A 22,811-nucleotide genomic window follows, 5' to 3' on the forward strand; every position below is an offset into this window, starting at 1 on the left:
TGATGCCTCAGGTCACAGAAAGCTTGCATCAAATCCCTTGCCATCTCCCTTTATTCCCTTTATTTCATCAAGGTTTTATGGGCTTTGCCTCATCTGCCACGGGCTTTTGAGAAACACAAAGGCTAGTACGTGCCTGTTGTCACACCGCAGTATTGAGGCTTTTTATTAGCCCGCATTAGGCTTGTTCTGACATATTTAAGAGGTTTGCTGCAGTGTTCCTAAGAGCTCCTTAGATATTAATTGTAACCCTTCTATATGGAGTTTTGCCAAGTTTCATAAGTTTCACATTTGCGATTAATTATATCAATAAGGACAAACTACAGAATTACTCTTTGGATACCTTAAAGCAGTCTCCATGTTCTTTTTAGTGTTATTGCCAAATTGCTGTCAAGCTCTCTGGTGGTAATTGAATACAGTGGATGAAGCATGCCAAGTCTGATACCCCTGGACCCCACAGTCTGAGACTGGCTGGAAGAGGGGGTTGGAAGGGGGTGCTGAAAGCTCAGAGAGGCAGCGGTGCCGTCTGCAAGGGGCTCAAAATAGCAGCCAATTGACAAGACAGCTGCCGTGACAACATTTCAGCCTTGGAATAGCCGAGTACAGTCCCGAAGCGTCAGACTGCTGCGCATAAACACTGTATACACACAATCACCTCCAGCCACGCACTCTCAGAAACATCACGTCACCCTTGTAGCCCCCAAATCCACCTCACCCGCATACTCTAACCCAATGCACAGTAGCTACTGGAAGTATCCTTAACCCCTGCTGCCCCGGAATGTCACCCTCTACTAAGATTAGTTGGCAGAAGTTCATGGGATGTGTTGACACTATAGCAGGTACAATATTAGGTTTGTTTCCACAGGCTGTCTGTCACTTGTGCATCATTAGTAGCTACAGCAGCTCACAGCCTAATGGATGTCTTTAAGAACTGTTCTCCTTAACAGACGCTAGTTTGGTTGTGGTGATTTATAATCAAGCATAAAACCATATCAGTTTCAAAACTGTTGGACATAAGTTGCAGATTGTTTTATGTAGATATTTTAAAAAGATTGTTTCATCACCGATGGTGATTTCACTGTATTAGGATTCGGACCATGAAACCAACAATTTTTTAAGAAGCTGTTAAAGGGAAATTATTCATGGCTGTGTTCTTGTTTGGCAGGTGCAGATATGGCTGGAAGGGCCAGTTTTGTGATGAATGTGAGCTTCATCCTGGTTGTGTCCACGGGACTTGCAACGCCCCCTGGCAGTGCAACTGCCAGCAGAACTGGGGTGGTCTGATGTGCGAAAAAGGTATGGAAGAAATGCTGTTTATTTTTATTTTTTATTTTTTTACAAAATGTATTCACAGGGACTCTCAACACCAGGCAGGGTGAGTCGTTGTTGTCGTTCCTCTGCTCCCCCTCCAGGTACAGTTTCTTGGATTTCATGAGTAATAGATGAGCAAGCTTCTCACACCCTGACCCATTAACATTGAGGAGTTACATTTATCTTTATATTATTATAGTTATTCAGTTATTACAGAATTACACTGTTTATATGAGGTCTGAATTATATTTACTGCTCATTTTCTCTGAGTGGAGACCGGCGGCTGGATAGTTTTACTGCTTGTGTGATCTGAGCGACAGCAGGGACACCCGATCTCCACCCCCCCACATCCCTTCGTCACACAGGGCTCTTCAGGGGATGAGAATGGGCCCTAAGATCCCCAGCGGAGACTGATCCCCCTGCTCATTTATTTACCAGCCTTTAGGGTGACCTGGCTTTTAGCCTAAAGCTGGTGTGCGGCGATCAGTTAGTTTATTTTTGGGAGCTTTAAAATAATGAAGCAAAGAATATAATTGTGAAAAACTGCATTTATACAGATAAGCAGACTAAGTCTCCACAGCTAGTGGTCTGAATACAGTAAAATTTATTTTAATGCAGTGCAGCAGAGGGGTTGAGAAAACACTGTGCTTCCTGTCAAAGTGGACAGCTGGTGCTTCTTGCTGACTGAGGAATCTGACGAGCTTTCTGGGAGCTCTCTGCTCCAACGGGATAAAAAGTGGAACAAGACGAGAGCTGTTTGTTCCACTTGTAATTGTTAAAGAGAATTATTAGTAGTGTCACTTCAGAATATACCAATACAGATAAAATTCTAGTATTCAGTTCAACCAGGAACAGTTTTATAAAAACATTATTTTGACCTGCATTAACTCATATTTGGCAGTATGCCTCTGTACCCGTGTCAAGGTCAGACACAGCATGATAATGTAGAGGTGGGTTGCAAAGGGGTTTGCATGGCCAAAAACTGGCTAGGCAGGTTAAAGCAATTAAAATGGCATTCTCAGTATGCAGTTTGCCAAATGGGTGTGTTGAAGGGTATTGCATGAGCTAACAGCTGTCATCTTTGATTTGTTTCTGAGTGGTGAAGTTCTAATCCTCATGTTCCTTCTGAACATTCACTTATCACTTAATATCAAACTTCTCTCTACCTGGTTGAAAATATAGGGTAAAGTGAAAAAAAGACAGCTTCATAGATTTTCTGTGCTTCACTCTTTGCAACCTTGAGTTGTCATTTCACTTCACTGTGCATCTCCCTGCTGTTTTTGCTCCAGATCTGAATTACTGCGGTCGCCATCAGCCTTGTGTTAACGGAGGAACTTGTATGAACACCCAGCCAGATGAGTACCACTGTGCCTGTCCAGAGGGCTTCTCTGGAAAGAACTGTGAGATAGGTGAGAGAATCCACTCCCTGGAGGTGGGCCTTCCATGTACAGCATATTTTCTGCCCTCTCCCCCGCTGCTGCCGCCTCCTGCTCTCTCAGCTTTACTGGCCTTTGTTTTGCTAGTCAGAAATACATGGCACTTTTTCTGTGAACTTATTTACAGTTTGTAGGGAAAGCATCCAGCAAGACAAATGGAGAATTGTATTTTTTTTTTTTTTTTTTTTTTTTTTTTTAACAATACACTTTTAAAAACAGGAAAAAAAAAATACCCAAACATATCTCATATGAAATTAATTTTTGCCTTTCTTCCACACTATTGCTTCTTCAGCTGAGCACGCCTGTGTTTCCAGTCCTTGTGCAAATGGTGGTACATGCCGCGAGGTTCCAGCAGGGTTTGAATGCCAGTGTCCTCCAGGCTGGGATAATCCAACCTGTGCCAGTGAGTGTCTTCATTTCTTTTCTACGCACATTTTTATTTTTATATGATGAAAGTGATTTTCAGCCATGAAAATCAGGTTTTTGATTAGTCAGTCACTTACCTGAGTATTTTCCTCAGATTTGGATGACTGTGCTTCCAGTCCATGTTCTCATGGTGGAACTTGCATTAACCTGAAGGATGGATTCGAATGTGTGTGCCTCCCTCAGTGGGAAGGAAAGACCTGCCAGATAGGTGAGTTTTGTGTGCATACACATATTATTTCAGCCGGGGAAGATGTTTTTCTGCCCTTTTCCTGTTTGTTCCTTTTCCTAAAATAAATAATTGGCCTTTGACACGCAGGCATAGCATTGCTCATCATTTTGGAATGAAACTGCCATGTCACAAGGCCACAATATAGGATGTTGGTATCCTGAATGAGCTGTCAGCTTCCCACAGCGTGACCACCTTTTTCTCTATGACTTTATGAGATACCAAAGCCTATATCCGGCTGTTTGCTGGCCACTCTCTGTGGCATTCATTTCTATAAAACCTCCCTCTCCGATGAGCGGACGTGACCAGCATAAAGTCAGGAAATGGATTACAACCGGTAAACAAAGTTGGGTTGCGTGTGTGGGGGTAAAGGCAGGAAAGAGATCCCAAGAGTTCAGTGTCGTTTTACCAGCTCCGGTCTCAGTTTACAGGCAGCTATAGGCCTCCTGTCTTACCTGGCCATTGGTGCATGTGTAGAGTTTGGGGTTTCATAGAGAAGACAGGTGTGTGAGGGGAGTGTAGCAGGACTCCCTGCGGACTGCCCTCTCCTCCCCAAACACCCTCCACCCTTTTGATACCTGCAGGTGGTTGATGTTTGTGAGTGAAACTGTTAATCTTTATTGAACAGGTCAAAGTGGTGTATAGAATTACTGTGAGGTTGTCTATATGGCGCACAAAACATATTCTAGAAATATTATGAAGTTCTAAAATAAACTTTACGTAAGACTTAATTACAGTGCTTTTCTCTCAGTCTGGCTAAAATCTCTTAAGCAGGGAAAAAAACACCCTGTGATGCAAATGGGGAATTTTTTGCGAAAATGACGTCGACTCAATGCACTACAGGATAACTCGGTGCTAAATATTAAATTCAGGTGGTTTTATCACTTACACTGAATTTGAAATTGAGATCCTGAAAGTAGCTCGGCACTTTTACTCTTCAATTTACTCTTCAAAGTTTGTTTCCATGTATTGTGGAGTAAAGGCTTGAATAAAGCTGTTTGTGGCACTTAAAGCTGTGTGAAGTCTGATACAGTGCCTGAGGTGTTGTCGCCTGAGCCTGCGTCATTTTCGGTCTGAAGACTATAGCTTTGAAAGTGGAGAGAACTCTCTGGTACAGAAGCGAGCTTATGAGACCGCTCCACCTGATCTTAACCAGCAATGTTTTAATTTGTCAAGAAACTGAAAAGAATGAATATATTTATATCAAATTTTGTGCTTTTGAATTCCAATAATGGGCAGGTAATTTTATAGCAGTACTCGGTTGACACCAACTGGACAAAAAACTTAAGAATTAAGGCACTTGAGCCATTAAATATTAGACGTTCATAAAGTTTTGTAACTCAGAAGTTGACCAAAAATCCTCATTATTTAAACTGTTCTTTGATTAACTCTTTATTCCTCGAACTTTACCTCACTCGAACTTCTGAGTGTTCGATTATACAAGAGCGCAGGTGCCAGCAGGCCTTCAAAGCTGGGTTGCTGGTCTCTTTCCCATCTTCTTGTCCCTTCTCTGGTTTCATTCAATTGATTGACTCCTTACTCCTGCCTTCACAGATGCAAATGAGTGTGCAAGACAGCCCTGTGTGAACGCTTACTCTTGCAAAAATTTGATTGGCGGATATCACTGCAGCTGTTTTCGGGGATGGTCCGGACAAAACTGTGACATCAGTCAGTATTCCTCCCTTCAAAGTCGCTCCTAAATCGATAACTCTTCTTCTGGCTGCTCTCGGATGTCTCCTCCTCACTTTCTGGATGCACAGCTTAGGTGTACTTTGGCACCGCTTACTTTCCACACGTGTGGCAACGTGTTCCTTTCTCGTCTCGCAAACCGAAACTCCAGCTGTGTTATGCATGCCCAGTTACATAAGAGTCTATCTGGCACCCTTCTCACTTCACTAGTTTTTTCCTTTTCCAAACTTTTACTTAATCTATGCACAACTGATTTACTCTTTTAGTGGAGTAGCATTTTTAAAATGTATGTTTTTAGGAAACTTGCTCATTCTTGTTGTCTTTCTCTTCAGATACCAGTGCCTGCCATGGTCAGTGCAAGAATGGAGCAACTTGCCGCGCTGTGTTGGACAGCTTTGTGTGCGAATGCCCACCGGAGTTCACTGGACAGCTGTGTGAGGTGAGTCTCATGTTACCCAGGTTCTACCAGTGAACAACTGCAATACATAACGTAGCAGTAGGCTTCATTTATTAATTTTTGCTGCGAGATGCTGACTAACCCTTTATTACATCTTGTGGTATAAAATATGAGGAGAAACCTGTTTTTGCTGTAATTCCATAAACCAATATCATGCAGGATTTATGGTTTCGTAAAGTGCTTTACTGCCTTTCACATTTCTGGACTTGTTGGCCTTGCCAAGGCACATTTTTGGTTTTCACAATTTCACGTTTTCAAAGTTTGTTTCAACAAACGCTTGTAAATTAGTAACGTTGATTATTTGATCGATCCAAAACCAGAAGTTTCACACACTACCTTAACTTGAGCTCTTTAGTGCTTAGGACAGGGGTGGGGGAATTACCTCCTCAACATGTCCTGAAGTTCTCCAGAAGCCTGGGAATGAACTAATCATTTGATTCAGCTGTGATGACCCAGGGCGATACCTAAAACCTGCAGGACACCGGCCCTTGAGTTCCCCACCCCAGACTTAGGGGTCCAGGACCTGTGGAGTTTGTATGTTATGTCCACTTAAGTTCAGGGTGTTTTCTTGGAGGTCTAAGGCTACGTTCACACTGCAGGTCTTAATGCTCAATTCAGATTTTTTATTTTTTATTTTTTTGATCAAATCCGATTATTTTTTTTTATTTTTTTTATTTTTTTTGTCTGGTTGTTCACACTACAAATAAAATGTGACCGCAAACGCGCTCTGGTGTGAACGGTTCACAGCCCTCAAAGCGGCCCGCATGCTCAAAAGAAGTTTACAGAAGTAAAAATGGCAGCTACAGAGATAGTAGGTGTTGTTGCTGCAGTCTATCAATTTCTGCACAGTCGTAACTTGAATAGAATTTTCTCCCCATATGCTAATCAAGTCCAAAACCTCAGTTTCTCTCCATTGACTCGCTCAGTCTCCAGTTTCCTCCGCCGCCGCCATGCTTTCTCGTTTGCCTTCTCCGGCGCTGATAATTGGTGTCTGTCTTGTGTCAGTGACATAAAAGACGGATTTAATGAGACATGACCGTTCAAACAGCAGTCACTTTCTAAAACGGATTTGAAAATATCGGATTTGTGCTGTTCAAACCATCATACCATGATTGGATATGGGTCGCATAGGGTCAAAAAAGTCCGATTTGAATGTAGCCTAAGAGACTGACCTTCAGCTGGAGTTGATCACACATCACACTGTGGCTGCCTGAGGCGCCTAATGCTTTGTGGTTATATGCATGTAAATCAGGAGATGATATCTCTTATTATAACCTGGTATCATGACCGTAAAAAGGTGATCTGTTTGTTTCACAGATCTTCTGTAAACGTAGAACGTTAACAAAATGCCATCATAGCGACTAATCATGTGCAATTGTACCAGCACTGATGGGGAAATGGTTTCCTGTGAAGTTGGATGCTAGAAAACATGTTGTGAAGCAAAGCGGCCCATGAATTGGGACGTAAGTGTCATTAAGATGGACTAGAAACTACAGTATACAAATTGCCCTAAACTATAAAGACAACCAAAAAGCCATAACACAATAGTCATCTGATCCAGCAGATCATTAAACTCCCCTACGTGCCAAATCGCTGCTGTGATCTGCCAAAACGTGCAATGTTGTCAGCCTCCAACCCTGCAAGCCAAGTCCACGTCACAGGGCAACTTCTCTTAATTCATACTTTTATTTCATAAAGATGCCACATATTTGTGTCCCTGCTGCAGCCCTTCATGTATGAAGCGAGTGTTTGAATGTAGGTTAGCAGTGAGGAAACCGACACTCGGCTGCATCTCTTGGGCCCTGAATGGAGGACATTGCTGGTCAGGAGCCAATCCTGATTTAGCATCTCTACTATAAATATGAGCCTCTCTGAATGAGGGGACCCTGGATTTCTGCCCGCATACTACAGAGCTCTAATGCCTGCTGTTGCAGGGCCGTATATTCCTACCCCGCAGTGCCAAAACTACAATGCCTCCAGCATCGTATTTCTCTGATTAGTATCTCTACACAATCAAGTGCTTACTGGATTAATCAATGTCATGTTTGCCTCGGTGTTTCATGTCTTCAGAGAAAATGGGTACAGAGAAAAGGCTAAAGGGGACAAATATGATGCATTTACTTTTATGGTAGTAGACATGCTTAAATTTGGTGAATTTTGTGAATTTACTTAAGGGGCCAAGCAAAAAAGAGCTTTATCTTTTTATATTCAAGCACACTTACTAGTGTGACTCTGTGAATATCACTTTTAGTCGGTCAAGCACTAGGTCCCAGCGTGAAATATCTCATATTTGCTGCCTTGAAATCCATTCATGGTTCCTAAATATCTTGGTGATCTGATTGGCCAATGCTTTTTTTTTTTTTTTTTAAGACTCTTGTTATGGAGATTAAGCAATATATTAAATTATCTCAGAGTTAATTGAGATCACGAGGTACCAGCTGCTGAATAATGATAAACGAAAGAAATTCTAAACATTACACGCTGACACCAGCAGGACCCAGGTGGATGCCCGCCTCCATCTGCACAATTATACCTCTGGTGGATGTAGTGCAATAGAAAGATAATATCCTACATGAAACTACTCGCAACACGGTGAATGCCATCTAGTGAGATTTTATTCACGCGAAAGCAAACATCTCTAAAGCAAGAGATATCCAAAAATGGGCAACTTGCATCTAAACAATCTTAGAGGTGTGAAGAAAAAAGGGCAAATAACAAAAAACTTCCAGGAATACCCGATTTAACCTTTGCCAGTTTTCTCTTCAGAGCCAACTTTTCTTGTGTACCAAAGGACCGTTTGTTATGACCACTTGAAATGGTGCATCTTGCAATTTCGCTTAAACTTGCCCGGGTGGTGCTGGTGACGAGAGCCTCTTTCTCCTGTAGAAAACTTGATGACAAGTGGACAACATGGATACAAGTTGAGAATAACAAAGAAAGAAAAGAGGGGGTCAGTAAAATGTGAGTCCTCAGTTGCCAATCTACATTTAATTGGGCCCTTTTTATTCACAGAGGACCTGTGGGTGATCTAAGCGATCGCCAAAAAGTCTGGCTAGACACAACAAAAATAAATTATGCAATGAAACGCACTAAATTCTGGGCTCTCGCCTGCTGCATTAACAATGACTTTTGTGCTCTGAACAGCACAAGCAGTTAACAATGATGTTCTGCAGATTTATTACCTTCAGACGTGATTCCCTGACCACACACGTGCAAATACTAAAGAAAGAAGTCTGGCCCTGACACTTAAAATAAACTGTGTGTGACCACAAACTTCACCAACCCCGTTGCCCAATTCCATCTCCCTTTTTCAGCACCTTAAATGGCAACGGGTTGCAACCCAGAGTTTATGCACAGTTATGCTCTGTTTATAGGAACTGAAAGATTTTCTGTCCAATCCCAGAAATGCCGTACGTATAAATGGTTGAAGTTATCACTCTGACCTCTAGGCAGCTTCTCTCTGTGTCAGAGGATTTATATTTATGTGTTCGCTTGTCTCTGCATGATGTGGAACCAGCTTCATAATGGATAGCCGTTCTTTTGCCTGCTCCGTTTCGCATTCTGACTCCTCTCAAAATAATCTTGAATGATAACGCAGGGCAGAGATGTAAAACCGAAAGCATGGATTCTGTTGATGAGCTTAGTAAAAGTTTCTGAGGCTTACATTGCTCGTCCACTTACTCAGTTTGTTCTTAATCGCAGAGGCTTGAGCCAAGCTAAGCTGCTCACCTTCAGACTTTAGCTGTCCTTACTCCAGCTGGCCTGATTACTTTATTATCATAGGCAGTTTAATGTGAAGATAATGTTTTCTACCACTTAGAAACTCTTTTGTCCATAAAATGGACTGATTCTTATATAGCGCACATACAAGCATTTCCTTCTATACTCAAGTACAATCTAACCAACATTCATACACATTCACACTCCGATGGGCGCATCGGAGAGCAATTTGGGGTTAGTATCTTGCCTAAGGATTTATATTTGGCATGCAGACTGGGGAAGCCAAAGATCGAACCACCAACCTTCCAGTTAGTAGCTGATCTGCTCTACCACCCCACAATTCGTGAGCACTTGTTGAAGAAAACTTTGAGTGTACTAAGTCACACCAGTTTACTTTATTGTTTGCCGGGGTTTTTGTGTCCAACATCAGGCTGTTAGTTTGAGGAAGCATCCACAACATTTGTGCTTGCGATGACCTGATAAATACAAATGGACTGTTTTAACATATAGTGCTTTAGATCATCTTGGTCTCCATCATCACCTGAAGAAGATACCTGGCTGTGTAAAGATGATGGACTACTATGTTTACTGAGTGATTTTTCCATCATTGGTCTTATAATTGCAACAGTCACTCTTTTAATGTGTATATTTTGTTTGTCCTTTTCCCCCCCTCTCTCTTCTCCTCTTTTTTCCAAAGATCCCAAGCTCATCATCTTCTGATGCCTGTGATCCAAACCCTTGTGAGAATGAGGCCAAGTGTCATAGCATGGAACAGGACTTCTACTGTGCGTGTCCTGAAGGCTACGAAGGAAAGATGTGTGAAAGGCTCAAAGAGGATTGCCAAACCACTCCATGTCAAGGTGGCTAAAGGAATCTGCAGGGGGGAAAGGGCTGGAATAGATCGATAATATAAGAAAACACTGAACCTGAAACTTGTGGGTTTTTTTTGGTTTATTTTTGACAGCTATTGACAGCTGCAGCATTGCTGTTGCAACCAATGACTCGGATGGCATACAGAACATACCCTCCAATGTCTGTGGCGCACGAGGACGCTGCATCAGCCAGCCAGCCGGAAACTTCACCTGCGTCTGTGATCCGGGTTTCAGTGGCATCTACTGTCACGAGAGTACGTAGAGACTTGAGCTTTCAGATTCTGGAGGTGCTGTGTGGTCTGTAATTCATTTTTGGGGTGTTTTTCTTTTCTTTTAGCCCTTTCAGTATATCATTATATACGTCATATCATTTTCTTTTTATTTTAGATATTAACGACTGCATAGGCAACCCATGCAGAAATGGGGGAACCTGCGTTGACAGAGTGAACTCATTTCAGTGCGTTTGTCCTGATGGATGGGAGGGCCAGCTCTGTGACCACAGTGAGTGATTTCCTGCTAGTGTTTGTGTCCTTCTTAAACACAGAGTCACGGCCGGTTTAAAGAATCTGCCACCACTGCGTTGCTTTGTACCAAACGCGCCACAGTTTATGCAAAAGTGAATGAAACACTTGAATCATAGAAACTTTCCTCCTTCCTCAGATGTCAACGAGTGCAGACACAATCCTTGTAAGAATGGTGGACAGTGCATCGACCTGGTAAACGACTTCTACTGCAACTGCACTGATAACTGGAAGGGCAAGACCTGCCATTCCCGTGAGTTATCTGGGTGTGTGGGTTATGTGTTAATGGGTGTGTTTATGTTCACAGCTCCCAGTAGTTCCAGCTCCACCTTTTGTGTATTTTTACAGCTGTGAAACTGTAAACTGATGTCTACATTTAGATCATTATTGGATGACACAAATGATTAATTAATTAATTAATTTCCTCTTGCCAGGTGAGCGACAGTGTGATGAAACCACCTGCAGTAATGGAGGAACCTGCAATGACCACGGGGATACCTTCCGCTGTGCATGCCCACCTGGTTGGGGAGGAAAGACGTGCAACACAGGTGAGGCAGAATACGTTAAGGTTTAAGGAAGGTAATGGCTTAGTTTTATGGGAGATTTTTGTACAGTTGTCAGAAATCTAAAAACTTTAAAATGTTTACTGAATGCTTTTTGCTCTGCTTTGCCTTCACTAAACAGACGATGCATGGACCAATCATTTCGGCTACATTTGTAGTTGCTGGGAGCTCTTAATGCTTTTCATAACTGTGAAATGGGCTGTTTCCGTCACTGGCTTAAATTGTCATTAATGGACACAATGCCAGGCCTAACCTTAACCCTCTGAACAAGCTGAGAAATGTGTGTGGGTGAGGCTAAGCCAGAGTAATGCTAATGATGGATTCAAGGATGAAAAAGTTTGGCTGTTAATCAGCCCTGATTTTAAACCTACTGCAGTTCCTTATAGGTGAATAAGTAAATGTTAATCATGTTAATAAGAAACTGGCACAAATTGACAGGAAACATCCACTTGTAAGATTATCAGAAACTTTTCTGATGCTTTATATTACTGACATTATTGTATTTTAAAACTAAGTGTAGGAGACGGAGCATGATTGTCTTTCACTCATAAACCTTATGGTGGGCAAACTTGGAGTAATAGATGGGATGTCTGTTGGCCCTTCCTTAAAGAAATGTCATGCAGTCTTAGAGACTTAACAGCCACCTCTGATCGGCTTCCATTGTTGGTGTCGCATTTCAGCAGTTTAATCCTGCCTGATCGGTGAGCCAACTTTAGGTTGACGAGAAAGTTGGCAAATGTTTTAATCGGAAGAGGTTTTGGATTCTGGTGACGGTCCTGCTTTTCTAGGTTCATATAGAAACAGTAAACATGACAAACATAATGGCATCAACAGTTTAGCATTTAAAAAAAAAAGTGGGAAATGAAAATTCATAACAAGTTAGCAAAGTACCCATTTTTTTTGCAGAATAGAACCCATTATAAATATCTGAATAGCACTCATGAGAGACCAAACGGTTGACCTTACATGATAACCTGAGGGCAGAAGCTACACCGCCATATGGAGTGGATGATTCAGACAATCCAATATGGTATTAGCCTTCCAAGGAGGACCTCCCTGAGAGCTTACTTTTAGCTAATTTAAAGGCTGGCTGGAATTAGTGAGACAAGCATGTCCCAAATTACCTCGCCTTTCACAAACACTCAGGTAACAAGTAATTATTCAAGCCTGTTGCTAAAAAAATAGTAAAATGATGATAAATATAGGCTGGTAGAACATAAAATAACTGTCTATAGGGACTGTACGGTAAGTTTATAATGTGTAGGAAACCTGTAACCTTATTCCCGGTAGTTTAGTATCACCCGCTTGCTCCACTGCTTGGAATCATATACCTGTGTATGTGTTGCTCTTTTGTGTTTTGACAGTCTAGGGCACCTCGTGACTCACTCTCTCTTTCCATAGCTAAGAACAGCACATGCGCCTCCAGTCCTTGCTCTAACGGAGGGACTTGTGTGGGAGGAGGCGATACCTTCACCTGCATCTGTAAAGAGGGCTGGGAAGGCCCCACCTGTGGACAAAGTTAGTTTTTCTGTATAACTTTAAATATAACTGACAGTAAAATCACCATAATTGTGTGTAGGATGTACTGTTTTTGAAGTAGAAGTGAAATCTGTTGCAATGGGACATTTAAGTTTTATTATAAAGTGTGCAAGTAACAAAAGCTTGAAACCCATGATCATATAAGGCTGGGATTATTGCTGCATTACATGCATATAAATAATAGACTTCGGTCAATTCAGATGTGGGGGGTAGCATGCCACACGTATGCAACAAAGATGATGATGATATATTACTTTTTCTTTTCTTTTCTTCAACAGATACAAACGACTGCGACCCTCATCCATGGTATGTAACATTTTTCTTTCCTTGCACACCTCCCTGGCTCCTTCATCCCCACGCTTTACTCAGACCTTACAGGCCAGAGGGGTGAAGGGCCACTAAAGCAGTGGAAGTTGTCCTTAAATCAAGCCTCAAAGGGGCATCTCGCAGAGGAGGGGGCTCAAATATTGAATAGGACAGTGAGAAGTGGGAGTTTTGTGGGGAGGACAAGAGTCCCACCTACCCTGTGGTGAATGCAGGTGGGGGGTAGAATGGCAGAGGGGGGGTGTACGTGTCCATTCTTTCCGTGCGACCTGGGGGGAAGCTTGGCTTTGAGGAGGAATGGAAGAAGGCCTGATGAGAGGAGGGGAGGGGAGGGACTGGACACACCTATTAGCATTTGAAAGGTGGAGGCTTGTATTGATGGGTTGAACTGAGCCTTGTGACACCCCCCCCCCACAAAGGCACACAATCGATGTACTTTGTTGTAGCTGGAAAGGATGTACGGTCTCATCTAACTGTCAGTTTCTTTGCTCCCTCAGTTACAATGGTGGGATCTGCGTGGACGGAGTCAACTGGTTCCGGTGCGAGTGCGCCCCCGGTTTCGCCGGACCTGACTGCAGAATCAGTGAGTGATGACATGAGGTTATGATGAACCGATTTTGGATGTGATGGCTAAAACCAACCGCAATGATACTCCTGATGAGAACATGATTAAGAGGATTGCTACATGGAACAAGGGGTGGAAAAAAGTATAGGGCGTGAAAAAAGATGGCGGTATTGACACCTAAATGTGAGACCGAGACAGACCCCTCTCACTTTCTCTTAGTCCTTTAACGCCTTGGGGGGTCAAAGGTCATCCCTCCTCCGTACTCACAGTCACATATTCACACATTGAAGACAAATAACCCAGTGACCCCGAAATTCTTCTTTTCTGCTCCTTTGTTTTGGACGGATAGCCTTCACCTTTTTCTGGGGCTTAAATTTGAAAATTCTCATTCAGACATGTTCATGTGAAATCTGGGTGACAATGCCCTGGAGGTTCCCACTGACACGGGAGGCGAGGCTTTGTGATTTTTATTTTGCACTTTTTGGAAGTTTTTAGTTTTGACTGGCTGTTTTCGGGGGGGGGGTGTTATTGGGGGGCGGTTTTTGTTTGTTGGTTTTTTTTTCCCTAAAGCATCAAAAGTAATAGATAGATATGATATGATTGTGAGCGGGGGAAAATGTGACTGTTATAGTTATTTTCTATCTTTTTGAATAAACTTTGTCTGTAGAACAACATTTATTTAACAATGCACAGCCAATGGTGACTGGTTGCAAAAAAGGCATAAGAAGGCCACGTCTTGTTTTAAGATGTCAACTTTTTCCCAGTAGCTCATAGTACTTAAAACATCAAGTTTCAGGGAGCTTGGAAGACTCGTAGACCTAACTAATGGTTTAACATTTTGTCTTAAATTTTGGTGTTTTTCCTCTTTGTGTAGACATAAACGAGTGCCAGTCTTCACCCTGTGCCTATGGAGCCACCTGTGTGGATGAGATCAATAGTTTCCGATGCATCTGTCCGCGTGGAAGAAGAGGAGCCAGATGCCAAGAGTGTAAGCACGCTCAAATTTAAGTGATTTCAGGATGAAATCACCTCCTTTAGATTTACATTATTGGCTAAAACCATGGAGTATCTTAATAACAAAAAGCGTTGCATTGAATGAGCTGCAGTGGCACAGTGGTTTATGCTGAGGGCTTTCACTGTCTGGTTATGACATGCAATTACGAATGTCGTTATCTACCGCAAGGGGCTTAGACCAGAGAGGAGAGCTGCAGGAGGACAGCTGGAGATTTTAAAACTGTTCCATAAGTGCATCATGGTTCTTTCTTCCTATCTATAGTCATAGGTGTTGGGAAAACTTGCCACTATACTGGGCTGCAGTTTCCACATGGCAGCCACTGGGAGGAGGAGTGCAACAGTTGCCATTGCCTCGATGGCAAGCTGGATTGTACAAAGGTAAGAGACTTAATTACCATCAAAACGGCGTTCTGATTAAGAGCTCATCGTGTTTATCTTATTCCTGGACCCTAAAGTTAAATAACCACCTATGATTTAGAGTTTAGCCTTCAAGGTACTCTTCTTTCGCACCTTTGAACAGATTCCAGGACTTGTGCTATTTTTAGATGGCTTGATTGATGTCCTGTTATTCGCTTTTCCATTCTGTGTCTTTGAGTTCACAATGGATATTAAATTCAAGTGTGTCCAGCGTAAGAATATTTCCAGAAGCATGAATGAAAATGCTTTCATATGAAGTCACACTCCCACATGACATTTTAACATGGTGACAAGTGACGCAAGAAAGAAATGGCAATGCGAATGTTGTCTTACGTCTAAGTGAATATTTTGACCTTGTGACACCAGGTGCTGTGTGGTCGCCGTCCGTGCCGGCTCGAGTCATCGGGCCGTGACCAGTCCTGTCCAGCTGGACAAGAATGTCTGGAGCATAGCTACTTCACCTGCTTCTCCCCCCCTTGTCATCAGTGGGGGGTTTGTTCAATGGTTGGACCTCCACCTCCACATGTAACCACCAAGTGCCAGCCAAACAGCGGCCATTTGGACAACAGCTGCGGCCGCATAACACTCGTTTTCAACAGAGACAAAGTACCGCCGGTGAGTAATCAGCCACATATCGTTTTGAACCGTTTAAACGACTTTTTGTGTTGCTTCTGATTGATGCGTTTTGGGTTTTTGTGTATATCTACAGGGAACAACAGTGGAGAATATCTGTTTTGAGCTGAGGTATCTTCCTGATACTAGACACTTGGCAAGAGATCACGCTCTTCTCCTTCTCTGTGATCTCTCTCATTCAAATCAGGATGCTGTAGAGGTGGCTATAGTAAGTAAAATTGAATTAGAGTGGTGATTATTCCATTGCCTTCTAAAACAACCTTATTCTAGCTCATGTTGGAGATTTTACCAAGCTTGATTGACACAGATTTATGGGTGGGGGCATAAAATACACAAACAGCCAGTGCCTACCATACAACCCAAGTGGCACACTCAATAAGATGTTTGGTTGGGACTTCATGGTGTCTTATCTCTTCCTTTCTTTTTGATTTGGTTCTCAGTCTTTCCATCCAGAGGATTTACCTGACCACAGTCTGATCCAGGAGACAGCCAGTGCCATTGTGGGCACCTTGTCCAAGCGGCACAATAGCACCATAATGCTGGCAGTCATTGAGGTCAAAGTGGAAACCCAGGTCATGCGTCCATCAGTGGGTAAGGAATGATTAACGCAAATGTTGCACAATGGTTTCATAGGGCCAGCCATTTTTAGTTATTGCTGACGTCGCACTGCTACTGACTTTACTTTTTCTACAATTTCCTTCCATGTTGATGTCAACAGATTACCTGGTGCCTCTACTATGTGTCGCCTTTTGTTTGCTCTGCCTCTTCTGCATCATTGTATGTGTTTGGTGGACACGCAAACGGAGAAAAGAGCGCGAGAGGACCTCCCGATCAGCCGCTGACGACAGCGTCAACAACCAGTGGGAGCCACTGCGGATCGTTGTGCGACGTCAGCAGGAGCAGCAGCAGCTGAAAGAAAGCAACAGGGAGGCTGAGCAGGAGCGCAAAAAGCTCATGGGCCCCTCCTGTCGGACGTATGATGAGGAGGAGGAGGAGACGGAAGGCGAGCTTGAGCTCGAGGAGGAGTGCGGTGGAGCAGAGGCGGGAAAGCAGCTAGTTTATAAGTACTCTAAGACTGCAGTGCGGCCCAGTGGAGGAGTGATCTGCACCATGCACAGCTCCAGTTCACCCCTCAAAGCCCCCCACCGGACCCCAGGCTACAGTCCCAAAGACAACCGCTGGAAAAATGTCAGTGCGGTCCTGACTGGTCAGAAAGACCTCAGAGACTATTGTGTATGAGATATATATATAAACAAATGAGTTGCAGTGTGGAAGCAAGAGAAGCTGCAAGGCAGTGACTATTTTTAGTTTGGACTATTTTTGGAAAGAAAGGAAAAAATGCTTTTTGTTTGTATAAGCCATTGTTTGCTTCATTTTCATGTTTTCGTCACTGTCACCTGAAGTGATTTTTGATTCAGGAGGGCTAGAGCACAGTGAACATCCTTTTTTCATTCTGTTACCTTATTTTCCTTTACATGTACACAGAAGGAGCTGAGATGTAATGATATTTCAGGAGGCAAAAGAAGCTCCTTGCAATTTATGTTTATGGACTTGTTGGTAAATGGTGAGTCACTGATATGGATTGAGGGGGAAAAAAAAAACAGGCTGTATAATGATTTTATTTTTGTTTGTTTTGTTTACAGATGATTATGATTTTGTTGAACTATCAGTGGGTTCCTGTTCAGTGTCTGTTGGGGCAGATACACATTAAAGGGAGAGAAAGGGAAGGGTTTTATAGAGACATGGACTGTTGTTGCATTCACAGTAACAGGGGAAACTCTCCCTTTGCTCTAGTTTCCTTCCAGCTTTGCCCACCTGTGGCCGTCACACGCCAGCCTTACCAAAAACACTTGGCCTGGAGGGGAAGAGGGGGCAGAAACCCCAGTGCCTACTATGTGGCCTTCCTTGTTTTTGTTTGTTTGTTTGTTTTCCTTTTCTCCTGTCTCGTTTTCTTGGCTGAAAGCTCTGTTTGACGATTTTTTGCAGTATTTGAGTTGGTAGCAAGTGCCTTTCTAAGAGCTGCGTTCAGGCTCCAAGTTGCGCTGCCCAGTTTGACCTCCTTGTTCTCAAATCTCAAAGGGATATGTGTACATTTAGACTTCAATTTCACAGCAACGCCATTCAAGGTATTTGATCAAAGCAGAAATGAATACTCTGTACATACATGTAAATACTAAAGGAGTCGCTGTGTATATTTGAAATAAGTAACTTAAAAAACAAGTCACACATTTTTATTATTATTATGATTAATATTACTTTTATTTTTTTTACAACGCCATTCCTTTTATTTAATGCCAGTCCAAATAGGCAGGTTTTATAACACTTAATACTCAGAGTCCCGCAGTTAAGAGTTAGGAACATTTACAATGAGGTACCACCTATGAAGGAATTTATGAAGGGTTTATAAATGGTTTGTCTTTTTTTTGGGGGGGGGGGGGGATTAATATGTGTTTTGAAATATTAAAGAAAAAGTGATGTTTTTGGTTTTTCACCTTTACATTATGTGATAGAATAACTTTCACAGGGCCGAGGCATCACTAGGCATCCTGTTCGTTTCATTGATGTTATTTTGGCTTTTCTTTCAGTCTAGCATGCAGTCTCAATATTAGCTTCCCTTAGTGTTTTGTTTGTTGTTGTTTTTTTAGGGGGGGTGTATACACAATTGGCAAAGTTAGAAGTAGGAAGCACAACCTGGATGTTTTATTTTGTAGGAAAATGTACTATAAATGCTTTAATTTTGCTCTTAACTGTTTAGCTCTAAGATTTACTTGCTATTTATTTGTAAGTGCTGTAGAGAAAATCATATTGCTATTATGGTCAAACCGCTCTTTTGCTTTCTTTTTCATTGGTTTTTTTTTTTTTTTTTTTTTTGTCTTTCTTTTTTTTTTAAAGCTGCCAATACTATAGCCTTAACAAGTTTCCAAACCATTTATAAACCCATCACAAACCCTTTTATTTCAGGTGCCTTAATGTAACAATGCATTGTTTGTGTTATCAGTGGTCGTGTTATGTTGTTGGGGGTTTTTTTGTTTTTTTTTCCTTTTTTGTTGTTGTTGTTCCACTATTAAGGCAGGTAAGACATCTTGTGGTGTACTGTGGTGTGCTTTATTCGCTTGAGTAAAGTGCACTGCTGTCACTTTACTGTCATGGAGATTTCTAAAATAAAACACAGATGGATGGTTTAAAAACAAAAGAAATACCAGTCAACTCCTGGCAGTTTAGAGTTCTGAATGTGGATGTTGGGTCAAATGTGGACATCTTGCATTAGCATTAGCTTGGTTTAAAGGCTTTAATGAAGGGAACAATGTTTGCAGATGCAGATTTTTCTTTGCCATCATGCAAATGTGTTTTAAGTTACCAACTCAGTTTAAACAGTTTTACCCCTTTTCATATCATGTCATTGTCTCAAAACGCCATTGTATTTCTGTAAATGGGACACAGCAAAATAAACAATTAAAGCTGCATCACTGCTGGTGTTAAAAGCTGAATATGCATATTGTATACATTTTATTGTACAAGGGACATGCGTTAATTTTGTACAAAGCAAAAAGGGTGTTTCATTGTTTTAAATAATCATCCTACCTATTTATTAAAGCAGTTTTGACACACCATGATCACGCTTGTAATATTTGATTTACAGTGCAAAAATCACCCCAAAATATTCACATCCAGTGTAAATTGAGCAGCAACATTTAACGATTACACACATTCTGATTTGTCAATGTATTTCATTTTTTTAAATTAAATCTTGCCTTATACTACAGTCAGTGTAGAGAAAATGCCGATTGGAGATAGTGGGACACCCAAGATGTATGTCATTCTACAATGAACCTCTGAAATCATTGCCCTTGAAATGGTTGTTTCAAAGACAGGGACCAGATAAGCAAGCGCGTGCAATCAATGGCTGTCCTCAAAACAAAAGGTCAATCAAGGTGGCAATAACATAGGAATATGATGGAGTCATCGGTATACACAGAAATTCACGTTAACTAGTTCCATCCAGATAGAATGTCAGATTTAAAATAGAAACTTAAAAGTGGGAATACAAACCAACTGAGCCTTGTGATTGAAAGTGGTTGCCCAGAGGCCAATAGTTGAGTAGTAATTCTTTTGGGAGCAGTTCACCCTGTGATTTTGCAATATTTGTCCACAGGGATAAAGACGAAAGCGCAAAGTGGGCAAAATAAGCTGCTCACTAAATTTACTTCTGCTCAATAACTGTACATGTATTTGTAATGACACAATACAACCTGTAACTGCTAGCATTTACCCCAGAACTGCCATCTTCTGAATTTCTGCAGCACTTGCCCTTGCCCTCATCTGTGTGGTCTGCGAAGGACCTGGATCGATTGATCCAATAACCTCGCCAGCCTCCCCGCCGTCCTGTCATCACTCATGCTCGCACCATACCAATAGAATCTTGTCTCCTGCTCTGGGCCGATCTCTTCTCTGCCAATGGGAGACTGGCGTGATCGTCCAGGCCACATAAGGATGTGAATGTTTCATGAGTAATGTTATGGTGTGTGGTGTGGGTGGGACAACTTTTTTCCTCCTCGTTCCCATGGGTAGCCCCAGCTGGTGCTAATGGGACCTTCCTTTGTCGGAAAAGCCAGATCAGCTTACAGTTTCGTAGGAGTGATGGTGTTATAGCGGGAGAAGGGAAGTCAGCTGATTATGTTTACGGCTATATTAGTATATAGATGACTGTATCATTTTAGGAAGGGTTTGGCTGGTCTTAGGATAATTACATCCTGTAAAAGAGATCTGGTGGACATGAGTAACCGATATCAGAATGTGGTGTTTAATTTCTGCAGAAATACTGTCTGCAGTTCCTGCTGCTTTTAGTAGTATGACTCAGCATTTATTGCTTTGTGCTCTAAACAATTTGTTTGAGCATGGCCATGCTCCTCCTGCTCTGTATGAGGTCCTTTAAGGGGGGCTATCATGCTTTCTATCTCCATATTTTTACCCTTGGACTCTAGTGGAGTATCTCTGGATAATTCGCAGTTCAAAATAATCCATATTTAATTTATACAGTTAGGGCTTGGTACAGTTTATTCTCTGTATGAAATAAGTTGTTTTCTCTGGTCACGTGTAACATATGCATGCACCATCAAGCTAGATCACACTTTATTAAGTACACCTCGCTAATCTAGGCTTGGACCACAGTATGGTTTGAGCAATGTCTTTATACGTGATGGCATGAAGGTGCTGAAAACATTCCTTAGAGATTTTGGCTCATATTAACATGATAGCATCACACAGTTTCTGCGTATTTGTCAGCTGCCCATTCATGATGTGAATCTCTCGTTCCACTACACCCCAAAGATGCTCTATTAGATTGAGATCTGGTGGCTGTGGAAGCCTTCACCAATCTGAAAGTGACTGCAGTTCAACTACAATGAACCTAAACTGGTTCAAGAAACCAGTTTGAGACTATTTTAACTTTGTGACCTTATCCTGATGGAAGGAGCCATCAGAAGATTGGTAGACTGTGATCCCAAATTAAAGGACGTGGTCAGCAACATTACCAAGATAGGCTGTAACATTAAATAATGCTCAATATCCTCCAATCCATTAAACCACCTCCACAACCAAGCTGAACTGTTGATAAAAGGCAGGATAGATCCATGCTCACATGCTATTTATGCCAACTTCTGACCCTACCATCCGAGTGTCACTGTCAATGTCATTATGGTGAGCCCATGTGAATTTTGGCCTTAGTTTCCTATTCTTAGCTGATATGAGTGACAACTAGTGTGGTTCTTTGCTGCTGTAGCCAATCCGCTTCAAGGTTGGCTGTGTTGTGCTTTTCTGGATGTGTTTGTATGTATGTCTCAACAAGGCATTTTCTCCCAGAGAACTGTCTGTCACTGGATATGTTCTCTTTTTGGAACAAACTAGAGATGGTTTTGTGGGAAAATCTTTGCAGTTTCTGAAATACTCAGATCAGCCCTTCTGGTGAAAACAGCTACGCCATGTTCAAAGTCATCTTTCTTCTCCATTCTGTCCAGTGTATATATGACAGAAAACACAATTTGGTTTAGAAGAACTTGACTAGCCTTCTCAGAGGCCTAACCAAGACCCCATCCAAAAGCTGGGAAGCTGTCATTGAGCTAAAGATTTATTAATTCTCTTCGTCTTTGAACGGTGATTGAGAACAAATCCGTGCAACTAGGTTCCAATATCTTGTGGAAAATCCGAAGCTTAAAGAGTGGAGGTTATTATTAAAGCATGCATATGTTGTGTAGCTCTTACTGTTATGCTTTTTTCACGTGTTATATTGACGGAATCTTGGATTGACTCGATCTTCTGTACTTACATCGTTTTCAAAGTCATAAGAGTCCCAGCTAAGAACTGTGAGATCAGTGACGGCATCACACATGCTGTAAAAAATCTAGCCATGTGGCATTTGTCACTCCACTTACATGCACTTACTTGTAGCTTTGTTCTAGCTGGGAAAAGGTTAACAGGAAACTAATTTTCTTTAATCTAGTCTGATTAAGTCTGTTATGTATATAGTCCAGCATTCTGAATCACAAATTTGCCATTAGAGAGCTTTTACAATATGCTCTGTAAAACGTTATTTGCTTGACCTACATTTAATCTGTTTCTGCTTTTAATGCCAACATCAAATTTTTAAGTCTAATCTGGAAGCATACCAATATTTATTTATTGCTGTTGCTTGGTACAAGGAAGTAGGAGTGTGATGCCAAGTTGCTTTTGTGACTGTCGGCATCAATTCCCCCCACATACCCCAGACTGCATCAGGAAACTGACACCAGATTCCAAAAGTGGCTCTCCACAACAGCCAAGGACATTTCAGTGCTGCATTTGTAAACACGTAGTACTACTACAGACAGCTCAAAATGGCTGAAAGGATTCACAAGGGACATAAACAGCTAAATATTAAAGGTCACGACTGCTTTGCTTCATTAATTCAGAGGAGGTTGTACACTCTTTTATAGACACATACTCCCTCTGCACACACAGGCAGACTAAGTCTGAGATGGTATTTTTTTCTGTTTGCTCTGCTCGCTGTAGCTGCTCTGTACATCTGTTGATGTGGGTCTTTGGGACCATCTGACTGTAGAGGCAGCT

The 22,811-nt window shown here is 41.9% G+C and overlaps 1 protein-coding gene across 2 annotated transcripts in view; it reads left to right on the forward strand.

Moving 5' to 3' along the window:
* The window catches only part of jag2b (jagged canonical Notch ligand 2b), a 43,228-nt gene extending 23,904 nt beyond the window's left edge, over positions 1-19,324 (forward strand). Inside the window, exons 6-25 of one of the 2 annotated variants that reach the window (XM_084952219.1) lie at positions 1,163-1,293; positions 2,598-2,717; positions 3,037-3,147; positions 3,265-3,378; positions 4,951-5,064; positions 5,418-5,524; positions 9,960-10,122; positions 10,227-10,388; positions 10,522-10,635; positions 10,795-10,908; positions 11,090-11,203; positions 12,620-12,736; positions 13,036-13,063; positions 13,579-13,664; positions 14,521-14,634; positions 14,923-15,038; positions 15,444-15,692; positions 15,787-15,918; positions 16,151-16,301; positions 16,429-19,324. In XM_084952219.1, coding sequence (XP_084808345.1) covers positions 1,163-1,293; positions 2,598-2,717; positions 3,037-3,147; positions 3,265-3,378; positions 4,951-5,064; positions 5,418-5,524; positions 9,960-10,122; positions 10,227-10,388; positions 10,522-10,635; positions 10,795-10,908; positions 11,090-11,203; positions 12,620-12,736; positions 13,036-13,063; positions 13,579-13,664; positions 14,521-14,634; positions 14,923-15,038; positions 15,444-15,692; positions 15,787-15,918; positions 16,151-16,301; positions 16,429-16,949 — 2,878 coding nt within the window. In that variant the 3' untranslated portion in view covers positions 16,950-19,324. The remainder of the gene's footprint in view (positions 1-1,162; positions 1,294-2,597; positions 2,718-3,036; positions 3,148-3,264; positions 3,379-4,950; positions 5,065-5,417; positions 5,525-9,959; positions 10,123-10,226; positions 10,389-10,521; positions 10,636-10,794; positions 10,909-11,089; positions 11,204-12,619; positions 12,737-13,035; positions 13,064-13,578; positions 13,665-14,520; positions 14,635-14,922; positions 15,039-15,443; positions 15,693-15,786; positions 15,919-16,150; positions 16,302-16,428) is intronic. The other variant, XM_084952220.1, reaches the window with a different exon arrangement.
* Positions 19,325-22,811: the final 3,487 nt, after the last annotated feature.

Source organism: Perissodus microlepis, chromosome 15 (assembly GCF_051167445.1).
Source record: "Perissodus microlepis isolate ML-2025 ecotype Zambia chromosome 15, ASM5116744v1, whole genome shotgun sequence".
Taxonomy (NCBI): Eukaryota; Metazoa; Chordata; class Actinopteri; order Cichliformes; family Cichlidae; genus Perissodus; species Perissodus microlepis.